We start from the raw sequence: 19,720 nt of genomic DNA, 5'->3' as shown, positions 1-19,720 counted from the left end.
AATCAAATCAGTCTGTAGTCTGAGACACTTCAATATTGGTATTTTAAACTATAGTTATTTTAAATAGTAACCTGTATGTTTTATCAACATCAAAGTATCCAACAAATTTCAGACATCTGATTTTTTTTTTTTAAATAATTTATTTATTTCACTTTCAGTGTCAAATCAATAGTGCCTTGACCTCATTTCATACTGCTTTGGAACTTGCAACAGACCAAAGGGAGATTCAACATGTCTGCTTATATGAAATAGGTAGGTTGGATATGTTTACACTCACTTTCAAGTCTAGGCTAGCAACTTCAATAAAAAAATTGGATTAACTTTATTAGGATTTTAAAAAAGGTTTTACAATACTGTCTTTTGTCTTGGATGGACTGTGGTAATGATTCCGTCTTGTTTAGGTAAGTAGAATTCAACAAGTAGAATCAAGGGCAAACTGTTCACCTCCAGAATATTATTTAGAAGGAGAAATTAATTAACCTGATTTGTCTGTAGAATCACAATATCTGTGCCAAAACCAAATCGGGCTAGTGAAGCTTCACAGCTTGCAGGACCTTTCTTCATCAATAGCAATATGTTCTCAATTTGCATACAAGTCTTTAAAGTGATGAAGATAATGTTGCTTCAAGCTTTAAATGTGTTTTGTTAAGGGATCATGTCACAGTGGGGAAGAGCAAGGAAGCGGTGGTAGCTTTGTAAGTTTCAGCATTGTACAAAATGTGGTATTTTTTAAAAAAAGACGCTTTTGGTGTCTGTATAGATTTGTTGTTGCTCTGAAGTGGATTCATTGCTTTATATGCAGTCTTATAATTCAGCATTTCCCAGTAAATTTAAACCAGGCTTTGAGTGTTTCATTGATTTGTTTTGGGTTTAACTTTTCTGGTTACTGTTATAAATGTTGAAATAGCTCCAGCTCTTGGAGCAGGCGGTATGTTGCAGTAACACTGACACCAAATTCCAATTACTGTGTTTTCTCTGAAGTTAAATTAATTTTGCTTTTAGGTTGGTGCAGCATGATAGAGATGAATTTCAAAGATGCATTTGAATCCTTTGAAAGGCTTAAAAATGAATCCAGGTGGTCCCAGTGCTACTATGCTTATTTAACAGCAGGTAAGTATGATCAATGTGTTGGATAAATGATAAATCAGTGATGTGATAAGGTTTTGGCACTTTTGTTTTGGGGTATTTACTAGTGCACATAGTGTCTTCTGCACTGCCTGCTGCTTATGAACCTTTATGCCAGACTTACTTAATTTTGGGGTTTTAGAAATGTACACTTGCATGTACATGCATGTGCATACATTTCCCCCCAGTGTTGATAGCAGCTATGATTGTCAGTGTAGTTACAGGTCATATAACTGTATTACAAAGATTTAATAAATAAATCCTTAGAGATTGGGGAGTGTTAGTTCTTTTAATGGATACAAAAAAGTGCTGACTTGTTAACGATCACAGGGGGTACTTGGGATAGTTGGATTAGCATGTTTGTCAAATCTCAGGTCTGGATCCTTTTTGGAAGTGAGTGTCTGTTTTCCTGTGGCTGTGTAATATCTAATCTTTATTTCCTGTTGCATATCCCAGTAGTGTTAACGCCTTTTTTGTTTGTGTTCTTTAGTATGTCAAGGAGCTACTGGTGATGTCAGTGGTGCTCAGAATGTGTTCAAGGAAGTTCAGAAGCTCTTCAAAAGGAAAAACAACCAGATTGAACAATTTTCAGTGAAAAAGGTTTGGTTTTTAGCGTAGGCTGACTTATTTCAGTACAGTAATTACACTTCATAATTTTATTGGATTCTTTACCAGTATTTATTTTTGAAGGATGTATTTGTTTTTTTGCTCTGTTGCATCTGTGCAAAAATAATACTATCATGTATTTTAAGGACCTAGCAAAGGAAATGGGAATTAGCAATTTGCTTTGAACTAAAGTAATTATTAAAGAGAAAAATACATAATGCTGTAGTTGCTTTGGAAATTTCCTTCTGTCTTTTCCTTTCTTAGTCATTTTTATCTTGTCTTGCTTGTGAAAGCCTCAGTTCTTTTTGAAAGCTAGGAATTGTCTAGCAAATACCTCCCAACTGATGATCTTGCAGATCTTACTCTTCCAGCATCCAGTCAGTGTGTGTACTTGGGACTGTAAAATACAGTAAAACAAATCAGGCTGCGTACAAGGAGGCTTTAATTTTGATCAGTATGTAAGCCCTTAAATTAATTGAAAGATTTTGCTTTTCAGTCCTAAAGTCTTTAAGTTGCTGCTGACTTTATTTTCATAAAATTGTTGGATGCTTTGATGGAACAGAATTACTGTTTATGGTATATTGTTTGTGAGTATTATGTTCCCTATAAAAGGACAGATGACAGATCTCTCTTCCCTCTTTCTCCCTACTTTACAGGCAGATAGATTTAGAAAGCAAATGCCAACCAAAGAACTATGTGTCCTGGCATCTATTGAAGTATTGTACTTGTGGAAAGCCCTTCCAAACTGTTCCCTCTCGAACCTACAGCACATGAGCCAAGGTATAATACGGATTCTTGATTTCTCTATTTACATTTTTTGATGAGATGTATCATTTTCTTCTGTTGTGTGGAATAGCTGATTGTTGTAGCATGAAAACTGGAACTTCTCTGCATATGTCATAGCAAAACAGTTTGAGTAACAAAAGATAACAACTCATTTTAAGATTGAGCTAATACTTCATTTTTACCATTTTTATAAGTTTTGGGAGAAGTTTTACTGCCTGCTGCATGTAGTTGTTTTTTAATCAGTTGCATTTGCCCATTGTTTAAAATGAAACAGTAGCATCATAGTTATTGTTCAAAGTCATTAAGCAAAATTTAACTTATTTAAACCTAGCTGAAAAATAAAATTCCTGCCAATTCATTTCTGCATGTCAGTTTTCTTCTAAGAGGAAATACGTATCTTGTGAGGTCGTCTGTGACATAAGGGTTCTGTTTATCTTGGCTGCTGGGACCATCTTAGTGCTGAAAGGAGCATTTTGTGGTTGGCTTTTTCTTAGTCTCCAGATGTCTTTGGATGTCTGTCACATGAAGCTTATGATAGCTGTATGGATCGTGAAGTTTTCCATACTCTACCCTCCATCCTGCAGTCAGTCTGATTTATATTTCATGTTTACATTCTGTAAACATTCCGAAACCTGAGTTTCAGGTTGTTATCTGCTCACCGGGAAAATAAAACAAAAACCTCTCCCACCAAGGTTCTTCTTTGTTGGTTTGTGTTTTTTTTTTCTGTAATGAAATTTTGGGGATTTCATGTTAAGCTACAAAACTACCAGTCTTTAAGTTGAGAGTCAGGCCTAGTAGTGAGGTTTTGGTCCAGTTTTAATTTAAGATAATTTCTCCATTTAAATTGGATGGGAAAGGGTTCTGCTCAGATCCCTAGTTTTAAAATCCCAAAGATAATGGTGAAGGCTTTAAAATTAGATTTAGTAAGGTAAAAATGAATTTAATTTTTTCTGTGTGTCATTTGCCTTCAGAACAATCAGCTTTAGACGTTGTAAAGAGGATGTACTCTCCCACACACTCAGAAGCAGTGCAGGTCCTCCTTGTATAAGCTTCTAGCTACTGGTTCACCTTTCAATGTGAAATAGCAGTACAGACTACAATTCAGAGATACCCTTCTTGTATGGCACTGACAAATGTGTCTGCATCAGTGATCCTCGGCTGAAGATTTTCTGCGCAATGAGAGCATTATTGCTGTGCCACATGTGTATCTTAAGAATGATGAGATGATAGGGGATTTTATTTTGCTTCCTCTTCTCCTGAACAATGGGAGTGTAACGTGCAGGGGGTAGTTTCCAGGCTTTTCCTCAGAGCTAAAAGTTGACTTAAAGGAATTAATTTGTATCCACATATATCTTTGTAAATAAAATGCTAAGTAACTTGAGACTTGCAAGACAAGCCAAGAGTTGACAGTGTTATGTATTGTGTCATGTCCAAATACCTCATGCAGCCAACTCTTAGTTGTTTATAGCTAGTTTATTTGGGTTGTGGATTAACTGTGTTGTGAATGCACAGGTAGTTAAGATCTGGCAGGGTTTGAGATAAAGCTAAATGTGAAGTTAAAGGAGTTCCACTGCTCCAGGCGCAGCAGTTCAGCCACTTCTGATGGATGAAGAGCCCTGCAGGTGTCCCAGTACTTTCTGGGAGGTGACAGTGCAGATAAGTGCAAATGCCTCCTCATGGGACTAGCCTTGGTTTAACAAAGCTGGTGCTAATAAGCTTGATCAAGATGGAGCCAAATTCATCTAGAGACCGTTACGTACATCATGATTCTGTTCTTCTGGAAATGGAGCACTACTCCTGAGCTGAGGCACAATCTGTCCCTAGATTGTGGACTAGCTAAATTGTGACGGATAAGCCTTATGCTTTCATCAGCATTGAGAATTGTGATGCCAAACTATCCTAGTCTGGGGTTTTAAGTCCAGTACAGGTTTTTATGCATCTGTCACTTGGCTTCAGTTCAGAACAAATCAGCTTTGTCTGAACTTCTTGCCCTGTGCTCCTTGTAACTTGGACTGTGTGTTTTCCCTCCAATATCTGAGACAAACCTGTTTCCCATAACCCTAGAAAGAGGTAGTTGTATTTTATCTTTTCCTTTTAGTGTGTATTTCAAAGGCCGGTAGAGAAATGGATTCTCTTCTTGTGAGAAGAACACCAACTGCATTTGACATCAGCCCATTCATTCCACTTAAGAATTATACTCACGAGTGACAGATTGCTTGATGTGGTTCATAGAAAATTGGTTTTATTTAAAATGAACCAAATGACTTTGATTTATATTAAGTTTACTGGCATCTCCTTTTTCTGGTTAATTTTAATCATCAGACTAAAAGTCACTGTAGACCACAATTCTTGTCTAAGGAAGGATTTCAGTCCATCTTGTTTGTTTACTGGAATATTTTCATTAAGCTTGCCAGGATGTTGATGATACATCGGCTGTTGGTTTGAGGAATTTGCTTCTTGGTGCCATACATAAATGCTTAGGAAATTCTGAAGATGCTGTTCAGGTAAGTTGTTAAATGCTGATTTCCACCATTAATCCTATTTTATGAGCTATTCTGTTGAATATCATTGAGTAAGTGTGTTAGGCAAGCCATTAGTTTGCAGTGCTATTGATCATTCTGTTTTGTGAATTCCAACTGAACCTGGCAGCTAAAGTGGCTTGTTAGGAGCAAGAGTTAAGGGGAAGCTGGAAAGAAGGAAAAAGCCTTGCTCTGCTGAATTTAGTTTATTCAATAAAGAAAATTCAGACTTTTTTTTTCCTCTCCCCATAATAAAATGCAATTCACAGAAGCAACAAGGGAGCTGATGCTGGCTCAAAATATCTTCCCCCACCTCCCTCCCATTTTTTTCCTGCTTCTTTCAAGTCTATTTCAAGTAATCCAGGTACTTGTTAAGGATCCTTGTTAGAGCCAGTATTTTTCAGTATGAAGCTGAAATAGTCTTGAAACAGTCAATATATTACTTAGAATTGTTTGTTTGGATTTTACTGCCTTGATACAGTAGCATTGGTAAAAATCTCTGGGTGCTTGCTTAAAGAATCTCTGTCATTGGAAATTTTTAATGTGTTCTCATTTTAACCTTGGGCTGATATCTAGTACTTAAAGTTGAATGAATGGTACTTCTGTATGTTTTGGGTTTTTTTTAAGTATCGAACAGTCAATTTTAATGTATTACTGCAATCTTTTGGTTTTTTTTTTCCTTAATTTTTATAGTTCTTTCAGCGAGCTGCTAAAGATGAACTGTGCCGTCAAAACAACTTATATGTCCAGCCATATGCTTGCTATGAACTTGGTTGTCTTCTGTTAGACAATCCAGAGGTAATAACCTATTTTTAAACTCTTAAAATGAAGTTGGGGAATCAACATACCACTATACAAACTATTAGAGTTTATAGATGATAATGTATATTAAGTTTTATGAATTTGTTTTATAGCTACCGTAAAGAAACTGAATCGGGTTTTAAGTTAGGGGAAGCAGTTACAGGGTAATGACCTGAACCCACCCATCACTTTATGTAGTGTATGAAGTAGCTGAGCTCATAGTGTCTCGTGTTAAGATTGTGGTTTCAGTTGTTATTAATCTTGCGAGATTTAATCATCTGAGCTGAAGAAAAGGAAAGTCTTTCAACAGAAATCATTATCATGACAGAGGACAAAGCTAGAAAACGCTTTTAAAAATATTTTTCCTTTTTGAAAACCCTGCTGCCCTACAACTTAGAACTGGGCCTTGAAGCCTGGGTGGGGAAGCTCTCAGTCCAGTAATGTTCCTGCTGCCTGCTTTTCCAATGTTCATATTTAAATTTCATTAAGTGTCTCAAAACTGTGTGGTGGGTTATCTGAAGACTTTGAGAATGTAGGAGCCACCTTTCCTTCCACCCTGCTTTACATGCAGTACTGCACACAGTAAGCGAACGTGGTAATGTGGTTCATGTTGGATGTCGAGGACTGAGGAAGCTTCTGCTTTAGCTGTGCCTAGGAGCTATGGTAGAGCTTAGTGTGTGAAGTGCATGCAGGAAACTCCCTCTTGTGGCGCTAATGAGGAAGTAAATGATGCCTGACGAATAAAGTGGGATGGGGTGGGGAAAAGGAAGAGCTGGAATCAGTGGTGAGTGGATGCTGTTTATAGAAAATTCCATTTACTAGCTGAGGTGTAATGTGAGAGGTCTGCAATGGCTAAGAAACAGAAGGGAATAGGATTTTATAAATCACATTTACCTGAGAGGCTGAGCAGATTAAACACCTGAACAACATGTATTGATACGAACATGCATTTTAGTATAAAAAGTATTCTGTTAAATTTACTTCGTGTTAAAATTACTGTAGTTACAGGATTCAGATAATGTGGTAAATGAAACATCTCTGTTATTTTAAACTTAATTCTAATCAAGTTCTTTAAGATTTTAATATGGTTATGTCAAGGAGTTTACAGATTTTATTTTTTTTTCTTGTAAATGTGTTATATTGGTTAAATTCAGTGTCTAAATAAATGTTTATACTTGGATATATTTGAATAAGAAGCTATTTTTTTGACCCATATTAGGCAGCTGATTATTTATTTGTAAGGCTTAGAATAAAAAGTTATTATATGAGAAGAAATAAAACATGAGCTTTTCAGCAGTAAATATTAATCTGAAAATACATTTGTTTTTCCATGAGAGCTTGAAGTTGAGTTTTCTAAAGCACTTTAATGCTCACAATCCTTCTTTTTTAAAGAAATGGCTTTAAATTTGGTTAAGAAACAAAAAAAAAAAACTACTTATTGATCAGTTAGTCATTTATCTGTAGTTAGTCATTTATCTGTACTACTGGCTCACCATCGCCAGTAGTAACTTGCATTTGAAGCTTTGATCTTCTTATTTTCTGTAGAAGACTAAAACCATGTAATACTGCATTTCTTGGGTGCTTCATTAGTATTTCTAGTTTCTGAATTAGAGGATTGAGAGGGTTTTGTTTGCTTAATACCTTGTTTTCAAGATAGAGATAATATTCCAGACTGACCAGGCCTTATGCTTAAGCTATTCTGTAACATTTGCAATGCATTTCTAATGGAATGTTTGTCTTTTTGTAGACTGTGCCAAGAGGCAAAACCTTACTTCTCCAAGCCAAGGTAAAAACTAAGACACTTTCAAATGTATCTTTCCGAGATGAGTGTATTTGGGAGATTGTGTTTTGGGGAGTTTGGGGCAGGGTGTGTGGATGTTGAGTGTTGGTGTCCATTACCTATCATCTACAGCACAACACTATCATGTAGATATACGTTAATGTATGAAATATACATTTATGTATGTTGTGTAGGTACGTATGTCTAGGTCAGTCATAGCACATGAGGGTGCTCCAGGAGAGCCCTCATTAGTGACCTCTCCTGGCGTGTTAGAACCTTGCCAAGTATTTCAACTCAGATTTGGCTGCAAAAAGTTTGAAAATGACAACTCTCCACTCCTTGTCTCTTCCAACTGATTCCTGCCTTGGGCATCTTGGGATTTTGTAGAGCTTTTGGATTTGCAGAACTTTTCAGGTGCTGTTCAAGTACATGGGATCCAAACAGCATGTTGGAAATGGAAGCTTTCTGGTCTCTTCACCAACTTGGAATTTCTGTAATAATTCTGTTGCTTTTGGTAATGGCAACATGCCATCTCCAGTTCACTTCTTTTCTTCAGTCTCTTATAACATGACTTCTTAAGCATTAGTAGTAAAATTATCTTCATGTCTGACAGTGAAGGAGATGAATAGTTACATGCTTTGCTTTTTTTTCATCCCCCAGGAGGAATTTACTGGCTATGACTTTGAGAACAGATTGCACGTCCGCATACACGCAGCTTTAGCCTCTCTAAGGGAAGTAGTTCCGCAGTGACGGACAGGAAATCTTGTTATCCTTTCCCACAGTTTCTGCACTTTAAGATGAAGCAGAAGAAAAAGCTGTTGGGAAGACCAGCTTTTCTTCTGAAAACCACTTGTGCCAGAGACACTTCCTAGTACGGTCAGGGTTGGTATGGCTTGGTAAAACATGACAATTTTAACTAAAAGTAAATCAACCAGGAAGAAGGTTAAGTGACCTTGTGTTTTTAACTCTTCAGGTTTTATTTTGTTTAAACCAAGCTGAACGCAATTGCTTGTGACATTGTGGGTTAGCCTAAATAAGCACACATGATTTATTTCAACAATATTGGCAGGTGTGATTTTTACCTTTTAAAATAGATCTAGATCAAAAATGAAAGGGGAGCACTTCTGATTTCATTAGATTAATGCAATAAAAATAAGTGGTATAAATGTTGAAGTTGGAAATGGTCAGAACACTTTATTTTTTTCCTCAAGTGTTAGTCAGTACAAAAAAGGACAAAAACTGTTCAGCCACAAAAAGCAGATCTTACTAAATTTTAGTGGCTTATGCCACTAAATGCCATTCATGGGGCACTAATGCCCCATGGGGACTAATGGGGACTAATCTGTGAATTTTAAACTTCACAACCCCTTCCATTCTTCATTCCTTCCTCCCAGTCCAGCTCATAATTGTGATATAAATGATGCCAATATTTAGGATCTCTGCTTCTGGTACATTCCAGCCAAATACTTACTTTGTTTGACATGCAGTTATGGTATGGGCAGTTCTTATTTCTGCTTTTAATATTCTGAATATTGCATTAAAATATATGGGACAGATACAGTAGTTTTACATGTTTTTCATTCAAGCTACTGAATCTTTATAGCAGTGACTTCTTAAAGGTACAAAAACCCCCAAACAAAACACAAACCCCAAAATCTACTTTGATAGTTACACCAATACTACAATATCATAGAATCATAGAATAGTTAGGATTGGAAAGGACCTTAAGATCATCTAGGTCCAGCCCCCCCTGCCATGGCAGGGACACCTCACACTAAACCATGTCACCCAAGACTCTGTCTAACCTGGCCTTAAACACCGCCAGGGGTGGAGCATCTACTGCTTCCTGAGCAACCCATTCCAGTGCCTCACCACCCTTACAGTAAAGAACTTCTTCCTTATATCTAACCTGAACTTCCCCTGTTTAAGTTTAAACCCATTCCCCCTTGTCCTATCACTACAGTCCCTGATGAAAAGTCGCTTCCCAACATCCTTACAGGCCCCCTTCAGATACTGGACGGCTGCTATGAGGTCTCCACACAGCTTTCTCTTCTCCAGTCTGAACAGACCCATCTTTCTCAGCCTGTCTACATATGGGAGGTGCTCCAGTCCCCTGATCATCCTCGTGGCCTCCTCTGGACTTGCTCCAACAGCTCCATGTCCTTTTTATGTTGAGGGCACCAGAACTGCACACAGTACTCCAAGTTGGGGTCTCATGAGAAAATACGAGGTCTCTATGTGGTAGACCTGTGGTATTCCAAACCTGTGGTGTTAAGATACTGAAATACCTCAGAGAGCTTGGATCTTTTATCATGACCATTTAATTCTTAATGCTTGGCCATCTGTGTGCTCATTTGTAGCTTTTTTCTTTTTACCTTTGTAATACATAGTATCTCCTTATGTTTTATATTCAGTTAATATCCTGTTCTAGGAAGGTAGATATTTTTTTAAAGAAGCTTATGAATGGAAATTTGACCAGAAAGTGAGTAGAATTATGTTCTTTTGCAAAGATATGGATATTCTTGGAAGTAGTTATCCAAAAGCCTTATATTTACTTTGGTCAGGTTGCCTTAAACAATTCCTTAGCTTAAACTTTTTTCTTTTTCCCTTTTTGTAAAATATGTTGCCAAAGTTTTAGACCTTGCCCACACCTAACCTTCATTGATTTGCTTTTGAGGTTGCATCTAAAGCAAGACTGATATGGAGGAGAAAAGTAATATCCTATTTGGTGGGCCGGATGAAATGGTTGAGACACTTCTATTTTTCTCTAGAAATACACAGTTCCTGCTATGAAAGGCATTCCTAGAGCAGTTAAATGCTTCTGTTACAGTTCTGGAAGGAGAGGAGAGTCTCTTAACTCTTACAAAAGCAGTTTTATTTTTCTATTATCTAGATGTGCTACAGATGGTGCACTGGGGTTTTTTTATTCAACTTTGACAGTAATACTGAGTCATAAATGAGTGTTCAACCTTATTTGGTCAATCCAGATAAGTACTGACTAGAAAACAATATATTGTGTATATATAGTGACTACTTAGAATTCAGTAACGATTTTAAAAATGGGCTTTAATGTACTTGAAATCTTATTTTGTCCTATCTGACTTTTAATGTTTCGCAGAGACACAGTTAGAAAGGATATAGCTACAGACAAAATTCCTTTTAAATGCACTGCTTAAGTATAATGTGAGTTTAGGCTGTTCAGGACACAAAGCACCTGCATGTGATTTGTGTTGGGGTATCTAAGGTCTGCATACTCAGAGGTAGCTAGCAAATTGTAGTAGATGTACTGAAAGGCCTTCTGTTCTCACCAGGCCAGAAGTGGGTATGTAAAGACACTGTATAGTCATACAACAGTTTAACTCTGTGCAAATTGCAGCTTTTCTGTGGGTTTAGCGAATCATCACTGAAATAGAACTGGTTCTGTATTTCTTATTTTTTTCCCTCCCCTTGTAGGAGAATCTCCTATGTCGTAAATGTCAAAATTTATTTTATATGTTAGATTGTGCCTGTGATGAGAGAAATTTCAACAGTATTTTGTGTAAACTGCTAAGTTTTTATACTTTGGAACTCGGAGGCATGGTCTAATAGCAATAATGGAATATGCATCTTGCTAGCTAATATCTTTACTGGGTCAGGTATTTTTGTTGATGTCGATGCAGTTTTCATCTCAGTGACTCATTTCAAATAACTAGCGTTTTTAGATGTCACAAGGTGGCATATTTAATGTGATGTACTGTAAATGTTGTTAATTTACAGAAGTTGCACTTTTATATTTCTGGGTAAAACAAAAAGAAACATGGACATGAGTTTTGTTCCCTCGCTCCTCAAATTTGTCTCTTAATCGGTGGCCTCCTGAACAAAATGATAGCAAGCATTGGGAAAACTGTGATGTCAAGTGACTCTGTAACAAAGTTTTCTAGTCAGCAATTACCTCAGCATTTGTTCTTCCAGTATAGTCTCCTGGTTTAGAAAGTGAGTTACATGTGTCATGTTGAGATCAGCCATAGAGTGAACAAGATTTAGGATGTGTTTTTAAGACATCAAATTTACTTGTTCTTCATTAAAGAACCACACACAATTGTATTTGTTGTATTCCTACACCTTTGAAAAATGTTTCTGATTTACTCTAAAGCAAGCACTTTAATTTCTTCTGACTTTGAATGCTTGTTTCATAATATACTTACGCTTTGTTCTTAAATAAAACACCCCAAATGTTGTATTGATTTGCTTTTCAGTTTACAGTAATGTGACTGTCTTTCCAACAACTGATCCTACTAGTGTTTTAAAAATTGCTGTGTAACTGTTTGAATGGGAGCAAGTGTTAGGCTGGTGCAGGGCTATCCATGGTGTTATGAAGGTCCAGTTGAACCTCCCAGTGGAATCAAAGCAGCGGAGCCCATAAACAACTCTCAGAATTCCCTTCCCGGTCTTCACTACAAAATAGTAACAGTGGCAGCAATCTCTTTCATGGAAAATTGTGCAATCCCAAACAAGTAGTATTAAAGCAACTGAAACTGCTGTTTCTTTTGAGCCAGTAGGAAATTCAGCTTTTGACAGGCTTTCCAGCATTAAACACTGAATTATTTCCAGTTTTGACCACTTTTTTAATGTATGTTTGGGTCCCCAAACTGGACCCAGGGTGGGGTGCCAGGGTAGGTGCATATTGGAGCTGAATCTTGCTTCCTTGCTTCTGCTCAGAATCTTTGCTCAGTCACCAGAGATTTTCATGACCTATTTGGCTTCTGTGTTCTACCCACCAGTGTGTTTCAGCCACAGAGAGTTCATGTACTGTTGTCTTACTGTTACCCCTAACTTTTTCATTGCTGCTTTTTCCAGAACGCTGTTTATCTTTAGTGTGACTTTTCCCCATCAGGTAATCTGTTAAGGTCAGCAGGACTGACTGGTCTTTGGCGGTTTTCAGTCATTTTTTTGGCAAGTTGTGCTTACTTATAGGAGATGCCCAGAAGGGCTCCCAGGTGAAGAGGCTAAGAGAAAAAAGCGTTTTGTTTGAGTTGAATGTGTAAGAGGGGAAGAGGGAGAGAGAGATTGTCAGGCTTCACAGAGCAAAACCATTTACATAACAAATGCCTCCCAGTCTTTCACTAAAAGAATTATGTTTATTGTATTGAAAAGGTAATTGTACTACTGGGACATACACTCTTCCCCACTTGTAGCAAAGGCCTCGACTTTGTACTGACAAAGAGAGAAACACATAAAGACACTTTAAATAAAAACATTATTTTGTACCTTTGATATGAAAAGCAGGAAGTTTTTCATGGAGATTTTTTGGTGTATGAATACAAACTCCCATTTAGAATTCTACTGCAGTCTCTGGCAGCTAGAAACAAAGGCGGTGCTTGTGAACAGTGCAAGTCCTCTTCTCCTGCCTATTTATCTGAAGCTTTGAAAGAGATTCCAAGTTAAAAACTGAAAACTGAGCATGCCCCATGTGTCACTAAGCAGTGTGGTTCATTAACCTGTTGTGAACTATCTAACGAAGAGTTAATGAATGATCTGAGCCTGGTTTTGGCAAAAAAAATACAGCTTATTTGGGACTTTGATTTGCTGAACTTCTGTCCAAAGTTTCTAAGACTCTAATGCTGCCTGGGAGCCATTACTTCTGCAGGTGGGGCAAAGCATGGCAGGACAAGGCCTGCAGTTGGGCAAACTGTACTTAGGCTGACTGGCTCTTCAGTTTGGGACCAGATGTGTTTTTCCTGATAGCTCTTAAGTTTGACAGACACAGTTTTGTGGCTGAAGACTGTTTAAATATTTAAGTAGGTTCATACTTCTGTTACCTGTGCTAGTAACATTTTTTTTTCTGTGGTTTATGACATCTATACTTAAACATCTTTGAGGCTTTTGCTATACAAAGCTTTGCAGACCTGGAATTCTGAAAGCCTTCAGCAGAAGCAAATTTACAAGTTACCTTCTACATCTGTGTTCATTGAGGATGGTCTCAAAGTAACTGCCTCTGTACCCAGGTATGTTGAATGGCTTTATGAAGTCCTGTTGCTTCCATATATTTTCCATACAGAAATCTATACTTCAGATTACTGTCACAACTCCAGAAGTGATATATTTTCTAGTCCTCATATATATTCTTGAAGTATATATTATTCTTTTGGTAGGAAAGCTATTCTTACTAATTTAGTAAGTCCACAGCATATTCATATCTAACTTTTTATTATGATCTGCATTTTGTCACTCCCCAGGACTGATGAGCTGTCATGTGGGAAGTTTTCTTAATGAGAAATTGCTTTCTAAGGATTCTTCTATGGAAGAAGTATTTTGTGGTAAGTTTACCATTAACATACTTTCCAGTGAACCAGATTGAAAGTGATATAAATACTCTGCTAATTTTGAATGACCTCTTGTGGATATATTACTTATTAAAGAAAGTTCCTGTAGATAGTCTGAATACTTCAGCAGCAAGACAGTTGAATCTTAAATCCTCGGTGCTGCTGGAATTCACCTGGGGATTTTTAGAGGCGCAGACATGCAGCAGTGCAACATCAGGTAGGTAGATGATGGTTTTACAACTTCGATGAAGACTGTAGCACTGTTGGTGAATAAGCTTTTATCCTGCAGCAGACTCCTGTGATCACAGCTTGCCCCTACAATCTTCGTGCCTTCGTGATTGTCATAAATGCCCGGTAGCCTTGAAAGGTACAGCACTACACAGTTACTTTTTTGGGGTGTTGCTTTATTGGAACAGAAAATGATCTTGCGTGTATCCACTGAAAACGTGAACTGGAAAGCAAATGTTGTCCCTGGGGCTGTTGAGGTTTGTTTCAGGTTTTGCCCTTGCAACCATAAAGTTCTGCAGTATGAACAGTTAAGGAATAATCTTGTTGCTCTTTTCACATACTGCTGTGGCTGAAGAGGTTACAGTCCCTAGCTGTTTGCTCTGAGCTTCTGGCAGAGGTCACCATGGAACATCACTTCTCAGGTGTATTTTTCAGTCTGCTATGTCAGTCACTCAGCCGTTCTGCTTTCCGCACACTACAGTGTTGGGTCGCGTCAAGTAATCCAAGACTGAGCACATTACACGTACCACAGGGTGCTTTGGTGGGATTTATCTTTAAAAAAGTGAATTCAGGGCATGGGTTTGAATTCACGTTGTGGTTCCCTAGTTTGCTGTCACTCCCACTGCAGAGGGAACTGAAAGAGAAGACATCAGAGTACATAGATATTTTGCTTTCTGCAGAGCCCAAGCAAAAGGTCAAGTGCACTGACATAGACTGACATAGAGGCAGACCAGCTCCTTGAAGAACATGGTATTTAATACAGCTCCAACGAATTCGACACCCATCAATTGATAGTTCCATTGCAGAAAGCAAATGCCACCCTGGATCTGATGGGGCTTCATCCCCCGAGGAACCTGAACTTTTGGTGTACGTCCCTGCTGAGCCTATGCAGCTTGCTGCCCATGTCCTAGATAGCAGTGATTCTTTTTATTATGTGAGGCATGTGGCAACCAGTCTGCAGATTGTTTGTGAAAGCTCTCAGACCTCAGAGAATGCATTAACACTAGTAGAAGGTGCTGCTGATGCAGCAAATGATGTAAATTAATGTGAGAAGAACCACCATGGTCACTTGCTCCTAACAATCCACTCTAGGCTGTGCCTTCCTGCAGCAAAACTGAGGTTATCTCAGCCACTGAGGTTGTATCACTGTGTTGGGATGTTGAGCTGATGCTGGATGCAGAGGTTCCACCTTATGTAGAGCAGTTTCCGTAGAAAATAACCATTCCCTTTGTAGAGTGTTCTGTTAAAGACTGAGCAGCAATTATATGCAGGGCTCAATTGCTACAACCGTAGGCCCATCGGCAGGTGATTTATTGTGCCATCCTAAGAGAATGGAATCTACAGCACAAGTGGAATCATCTGAGCAAGCTTATGCCTTGTCAGGTAAGAAAGTGTGGCTCTTTGTGTCATCTTCCTGTTTCAGCTTCCAGCTCTACAGCTTCATCAGTGGTCAGTAAATGGAAAGCACCAAAGTCAGTACAATGCAGGGCAGAGATGACTTCTAAGAAGCTACTGTACCAATACGATTTGCTTGGCTCCAGTGCATGTGTTAGATCTCGCTGACATCTGTTCCAAGTGTTCTGGCTAGGTCTCCTGCCCTCCTGTGGGCACTAAATCCATGTTACTTTTTTAAACAGGCTGTTCGGACTTCAGGAAGAATGGAGTCTACGCTGTAATGCATCATGCACATGCTCCAATAAAGCCAGCAACTGGCATAGCATTCTCATTCATTTTATACTTTCCTAGCATGGCACATCCTGAATGTTAACTTTGTGTGAATTTCACAGCAGTGGCCCAGCCTCTTCACTGTATGTATAAGCCTCAGAGATATGGGTCACTGTGAGAACTGGGCCCTCACATGAAAGGCTGCCGAAGAAAAGGCTTTCCCTTATCTATGCAAATATGTCTCAGCATCACTACCTGGGTAATCCTAGTAGTGCACAGCCTAAAAATAGGAAGCAGCTCTCTGCCTCATTAACAGTTTCAGCAGCACACCATCAAAGCAAGAGCTGCAGCCTGCATGTTCAAGGAGGATAATCTTGGTTCCCCAACCATCCCCACCCCACCTAACTGCAGGGACTCACACTCTGCAACTTCATCGCAGCAGCTTTTGGAGCAGGCTTGCTCAGAAAGCAGCAGCACTGTCAAACACCACTCACTTCAGACTGGATGCAAGAAATTCTGAAGCCTTTATTTACCAGCGATTAAATTATTCAATTAACACTAACCTCCAGGCAGCAGTTAAAATATTGTACAAAGAGCAGCTTGCCCTCTAGAAGCTCTGTACACAGTTCAATATAAACTTACATGCTAAGATTGAATGCACCCCACTGAAAAGGGGTAAAGCAGCTGTGCACAGGAGGCCTCACTGAGGTGCTGTACTACCTCTGAAATGCACAAGACTTCCTTGCAGGGAGTTTGCACAGTACAGACACAGGTCCTGTCCCTCCCCACCATGTTCCACCGTCTGGACTGATGAGGTTCTTGTCTTTATACAGCGGTGCTGGGCACCAGAACTTTTAGTGCATGAAACAGATTCATTTCAAACCTGTCACTAGTGTGCAGTTCAAATCAAATCTGTAGATACTTGAATGGCTCTTAATTCCTTAAACCTTAAGGTTGGTAGCAAAACAGGAGAGCAAAATTCAGAACACACTGCACAAAACATTGAATAAATACCTCTGAGTAATGCTACCAGCTTAAACAACTGCATTAATGCTCCAGAGATCAGAATGCTTCTGGAATCTCTGACCAGAGCTCAGGATTAAGGGAGTTACTTTAGTAAAAGAAAAGTCAATTTTATGAAAAATTACATCTTTACAAAAGTGACACTTCCTTCTTCACCTAAGAACAGAATATTGCAGTTCCTCTGCGTTCTTTTAAGCATTCCCATGTCACAATAAATAAAACCAGTTTTACTTGTGCCAATGTTCTCTACAAAAGAAAGTATTCACAGAACAGCCGAAGGTGTTCTACTCCTCATACACCACAACCTAATATAGGTGTATTCAGCAAACAGGGCATCTTGAAACTGTGGTGACTCTGTCCACACAGGACCCACCATCAGCCAGAAAAATTATTCCCCTACCTATGGGACTGCAGATCACGTACCAGCAGATTTATTGTGGAGAGATGCTTAATAATCTTCTTGATAACTTGTCAGGTTTTTTCAGGAGATAAGTAAAACAAGGGAAAACATTAAAACAGATTAAGACTTATTTGTATCAGTCACAGGCTCCTTATTGCATTTTAATAAATATCAGGCAAGTTAAAGTAGTTTCTATCCCAGTAGTTGCCAGAATAGAGCCAGTCCTGTGCACCAGTGTAGGGATTAGGACCTTGGTGGAACCACCTGCAAGGAAACACAGAGCATGTAAGTGAAGTTATTAACACCCACTTTTATAAAAGTTCAGAACTGCTTTGCTGCTTCTTCAGCAGTTTATTGTTCAAAGTAATTGTTGTGATTGAAGGAGCTCTCTTGCATTGCAATTTGTAAGTGAATTTAAAGTCATCTTCAGTGGGTGGATCCCCCCATTCACCACCACACAGCTTAAAATGCCTCCCAGACAGAATTACTGACACCAGTATTTTGTCACTTCAAGCAGCCCAGACTATTGCATATAAAAGGCAGGTACAGTTTTACTTCAAAGCAGTTGTGAACAATCATTTTGGCATGCATAAGCATCAACAGTTTTTGCAAGACATGTAAACACCACAAGCACTGCAGTCCTGAAAACAGGAAAACATTATTTCCCAGGGATCTAGACCACCCCTTGTTTTTTACAGCCTTGTTTTGCAATGCACCTCACTCGGAACAAGTGTGCCTGTTATCCTTAGCGTAGGTGAAGTATCACCCACAGGCTGCAGGAACAGCTTATTGTAACATCACTGCGTTGCATTACACCATTACTGCTGGGAGCCTGATCTGAATGCCCAGAAAGCTGATTCCATTTGTAGGAAGTTACTTGCAAGCACTTGCTAAGATGGTTGTGGGTAGAAATGCTGAAGTTTAGCACCTTCGTTCTTTTTTTCCTCCCCTCTCTCCTCTTACGGAGGTGCACAGATTACACCTCCATGTGTGTAAAGCCTTTTGCTGTGGAGGACTATCTGTAAAATAAGGTTCACTTACAAGGCCACACTACGGGCAAGTATCCCCCAGTAGGAAGTAACGACCCTGTCAAATCACCCTGGCCCAGAAGTTTGTTCTTCTTCCTTCTCTCCTATCCTGTTTCTGGCACTCCTGCAGCTGTTACTGAACACCACTTTCTGTTGGGGCCCAGTTACTCAAGCTTCTGCCTCAACAGCACACACTGCACAGTACCAGACCTCCAACATTTTAACTTCTTGCTACATTTTGTTAAGCTGCGTTTATGGCACAAGTCAGCTTGCTAGAAGCTGCTTCTGTGGTTAACAGGCTCCACAGCTTCCTTTCACCTCCTCTCTGGCCACAAAAGCCAGTACTTCCTTCATATCCCCCTCACTGCAGCAAACACACTCAAATCATATATGTGCAAGGCAGCCCATTTTAACTCATCCCTTCCAGGGTACCATAAGGTTTCAGAACAGAAATTAAAGCACATTTGGACAAAATATGCCTTGATCTCTTTGCAACATCATAAAGGCCACCAATACTGCGGTTGTGTTACAAAGCAGGGCAGCTAACGGGCAAGTCTTGCTTGGCTCAAAAGACTCAAGATGTGTATCACAAGAAATGCCTTGTACCATCTTCGCAGTGGTGAACTGAACAGTTGCAGCACACTTGAGCAGTTCTGCTGCTGTCCTGGTTAAGTGAACTGAAGTCAAAAGAAGTCATTCACCCCAGTACTGTCCATGGTTAACTGCTGCATCATCTCCACACAAGATGAGTCAGCTATTCCAAAGTGCGTGCATATGTCTAGTTCACAGGTAGTAGCAGCTCACACTGGAGCACAAACCCAAGCATTTGCTGGGAGGCAAGAATATAAATTACCTCATCTCTCAGATTAAAGAATTCATTCTACCACCCAGTACCTCACTAGTGTGTCTTCAACACTTGTACAGGTCAGGTCAATGTGCCCCTCCTCCAGCAATCACCTACTCCAATAGAATGGGGAAGAGCAATAGGAAGAACTGAGTCTGAGAGACATAGGAGACCCAGACCAATCAGATAATCTAGTTTCAGAACAGGTCTTCAACTCAAGACTTGAGACTACTGGTCAGCCTCTAAAGCATTCAGTGTTCAATATGAATCACTTCTTCAGAAACACCAAGACCCACCCTTCTAAGTGGATTCGAAATAACTTGAAAATCACTCGGCGCTTTGAAGAACTGTCCTACAAGGAAGGAACTCTACTAGCCAGAGTTAAGAAGCTGGCTTTTCTGAGGCAACGAAACTGCACTAGTTCACACCAGAGTTTGTATTACATTGCAGGTAAGACCTACAGTTGATCTGGGAACACAATTCTCCTTCACAGTATGCATTTTCCCACCCCCTAAGCACAACGCTTCATTTACAGGATTTATGTTCATCCTTTGGAGGAGTCACACCTGGCATTCCAACTAAAGAGATCAGAGACTAGGAATTTTCTGCTGAA

The 19,720-nt window shown here is 39.1% G+C and overlaps 2 protein-coding genes across 4 annotated transcripts in view; one reads left to right on the top strand and one right to left on the bottom strand.

Moving 5' to 3' along the window:
• TTC39C (tetratricopeptide repeat domain 39C) overlaps positions 1-8,790 on the top strand; it is a 35,039-nt gene extending 26,249 nt beyond the window's left edge. The window contains exons 7-14 of the mRNA XM_062632823.1: positions 159-252; positions 1,003-1,110; positions 1,616-1,725; positions 2,388-2,511; positions 4,924-5,021; positions 5,730-5,834; positions 7,585-7,623; positions 8,278-8,790. Coding sequence (XP_062488807.1) covers positions 159-252; positions 1,003-1,110; positions 1,616-1,725; positions 2,388-2,511; positions 4,924-5,021; positions 5,730-5,834; positions 7,585-7,623; positions 8,278-8,367 — 768 coding nt within the window. The 3' untranslated portion in view covers positions 8,368-8,790. The remainder of the gene's footprint in view (positions 1-158; positions 253-1,002; positions 1,111-1,615; positions 1,726-2,387; positions 2,512-4,923; positions 5,022-5,729; positions 5,835-7,584; positions 7,624-8,277) is intronic.
• A 7,527-nt stretch (positions 8,791-16,317) lies between these two features.
• Positions 16,318-19,720, bottom strand: part of OSBPL1A (oxysterol binding protein like 1A) — a 75,241-nt gene continuing 71,838 nt past the window's right edge. For all 3 annotated transcript variants that reach the window (XM_062632822.1, XM_062632821.1, XM_062632820.1), the window contains one exon: positions 16,318-17,499. In XM_062632822.1, coding sequence (XP_062488806.1) covers positions 17,397-17,499 — 103 coding nt within the window. In that variant the 3' untranslated portion in view covers positions 16,318-17,396. The remainder of the gene's footprint in view (positions 17,500-19,720) is intronic.

This window comes from Pezoporus occidentalis, unplaced genomic scaffold, assembly GCF_034315485.1.
Source record: "Pezoporus occidentalis ecotype Australia unplaced genomic scaffold, CSIRO_AGI_Poc_V1 ctg4, whole genome shotgun sequence".
Lineage (NCBI taxonomy): Eukaryota > Metazoa > Chordata > Aves > Psittaciformes > Psittacidae > Pezoporus > Pezoporus occidentalis.
Note: the sequence above shows the minus strand (reverse complement) of the source record. Positions and strands in the feature narration are given on the sequence as shown.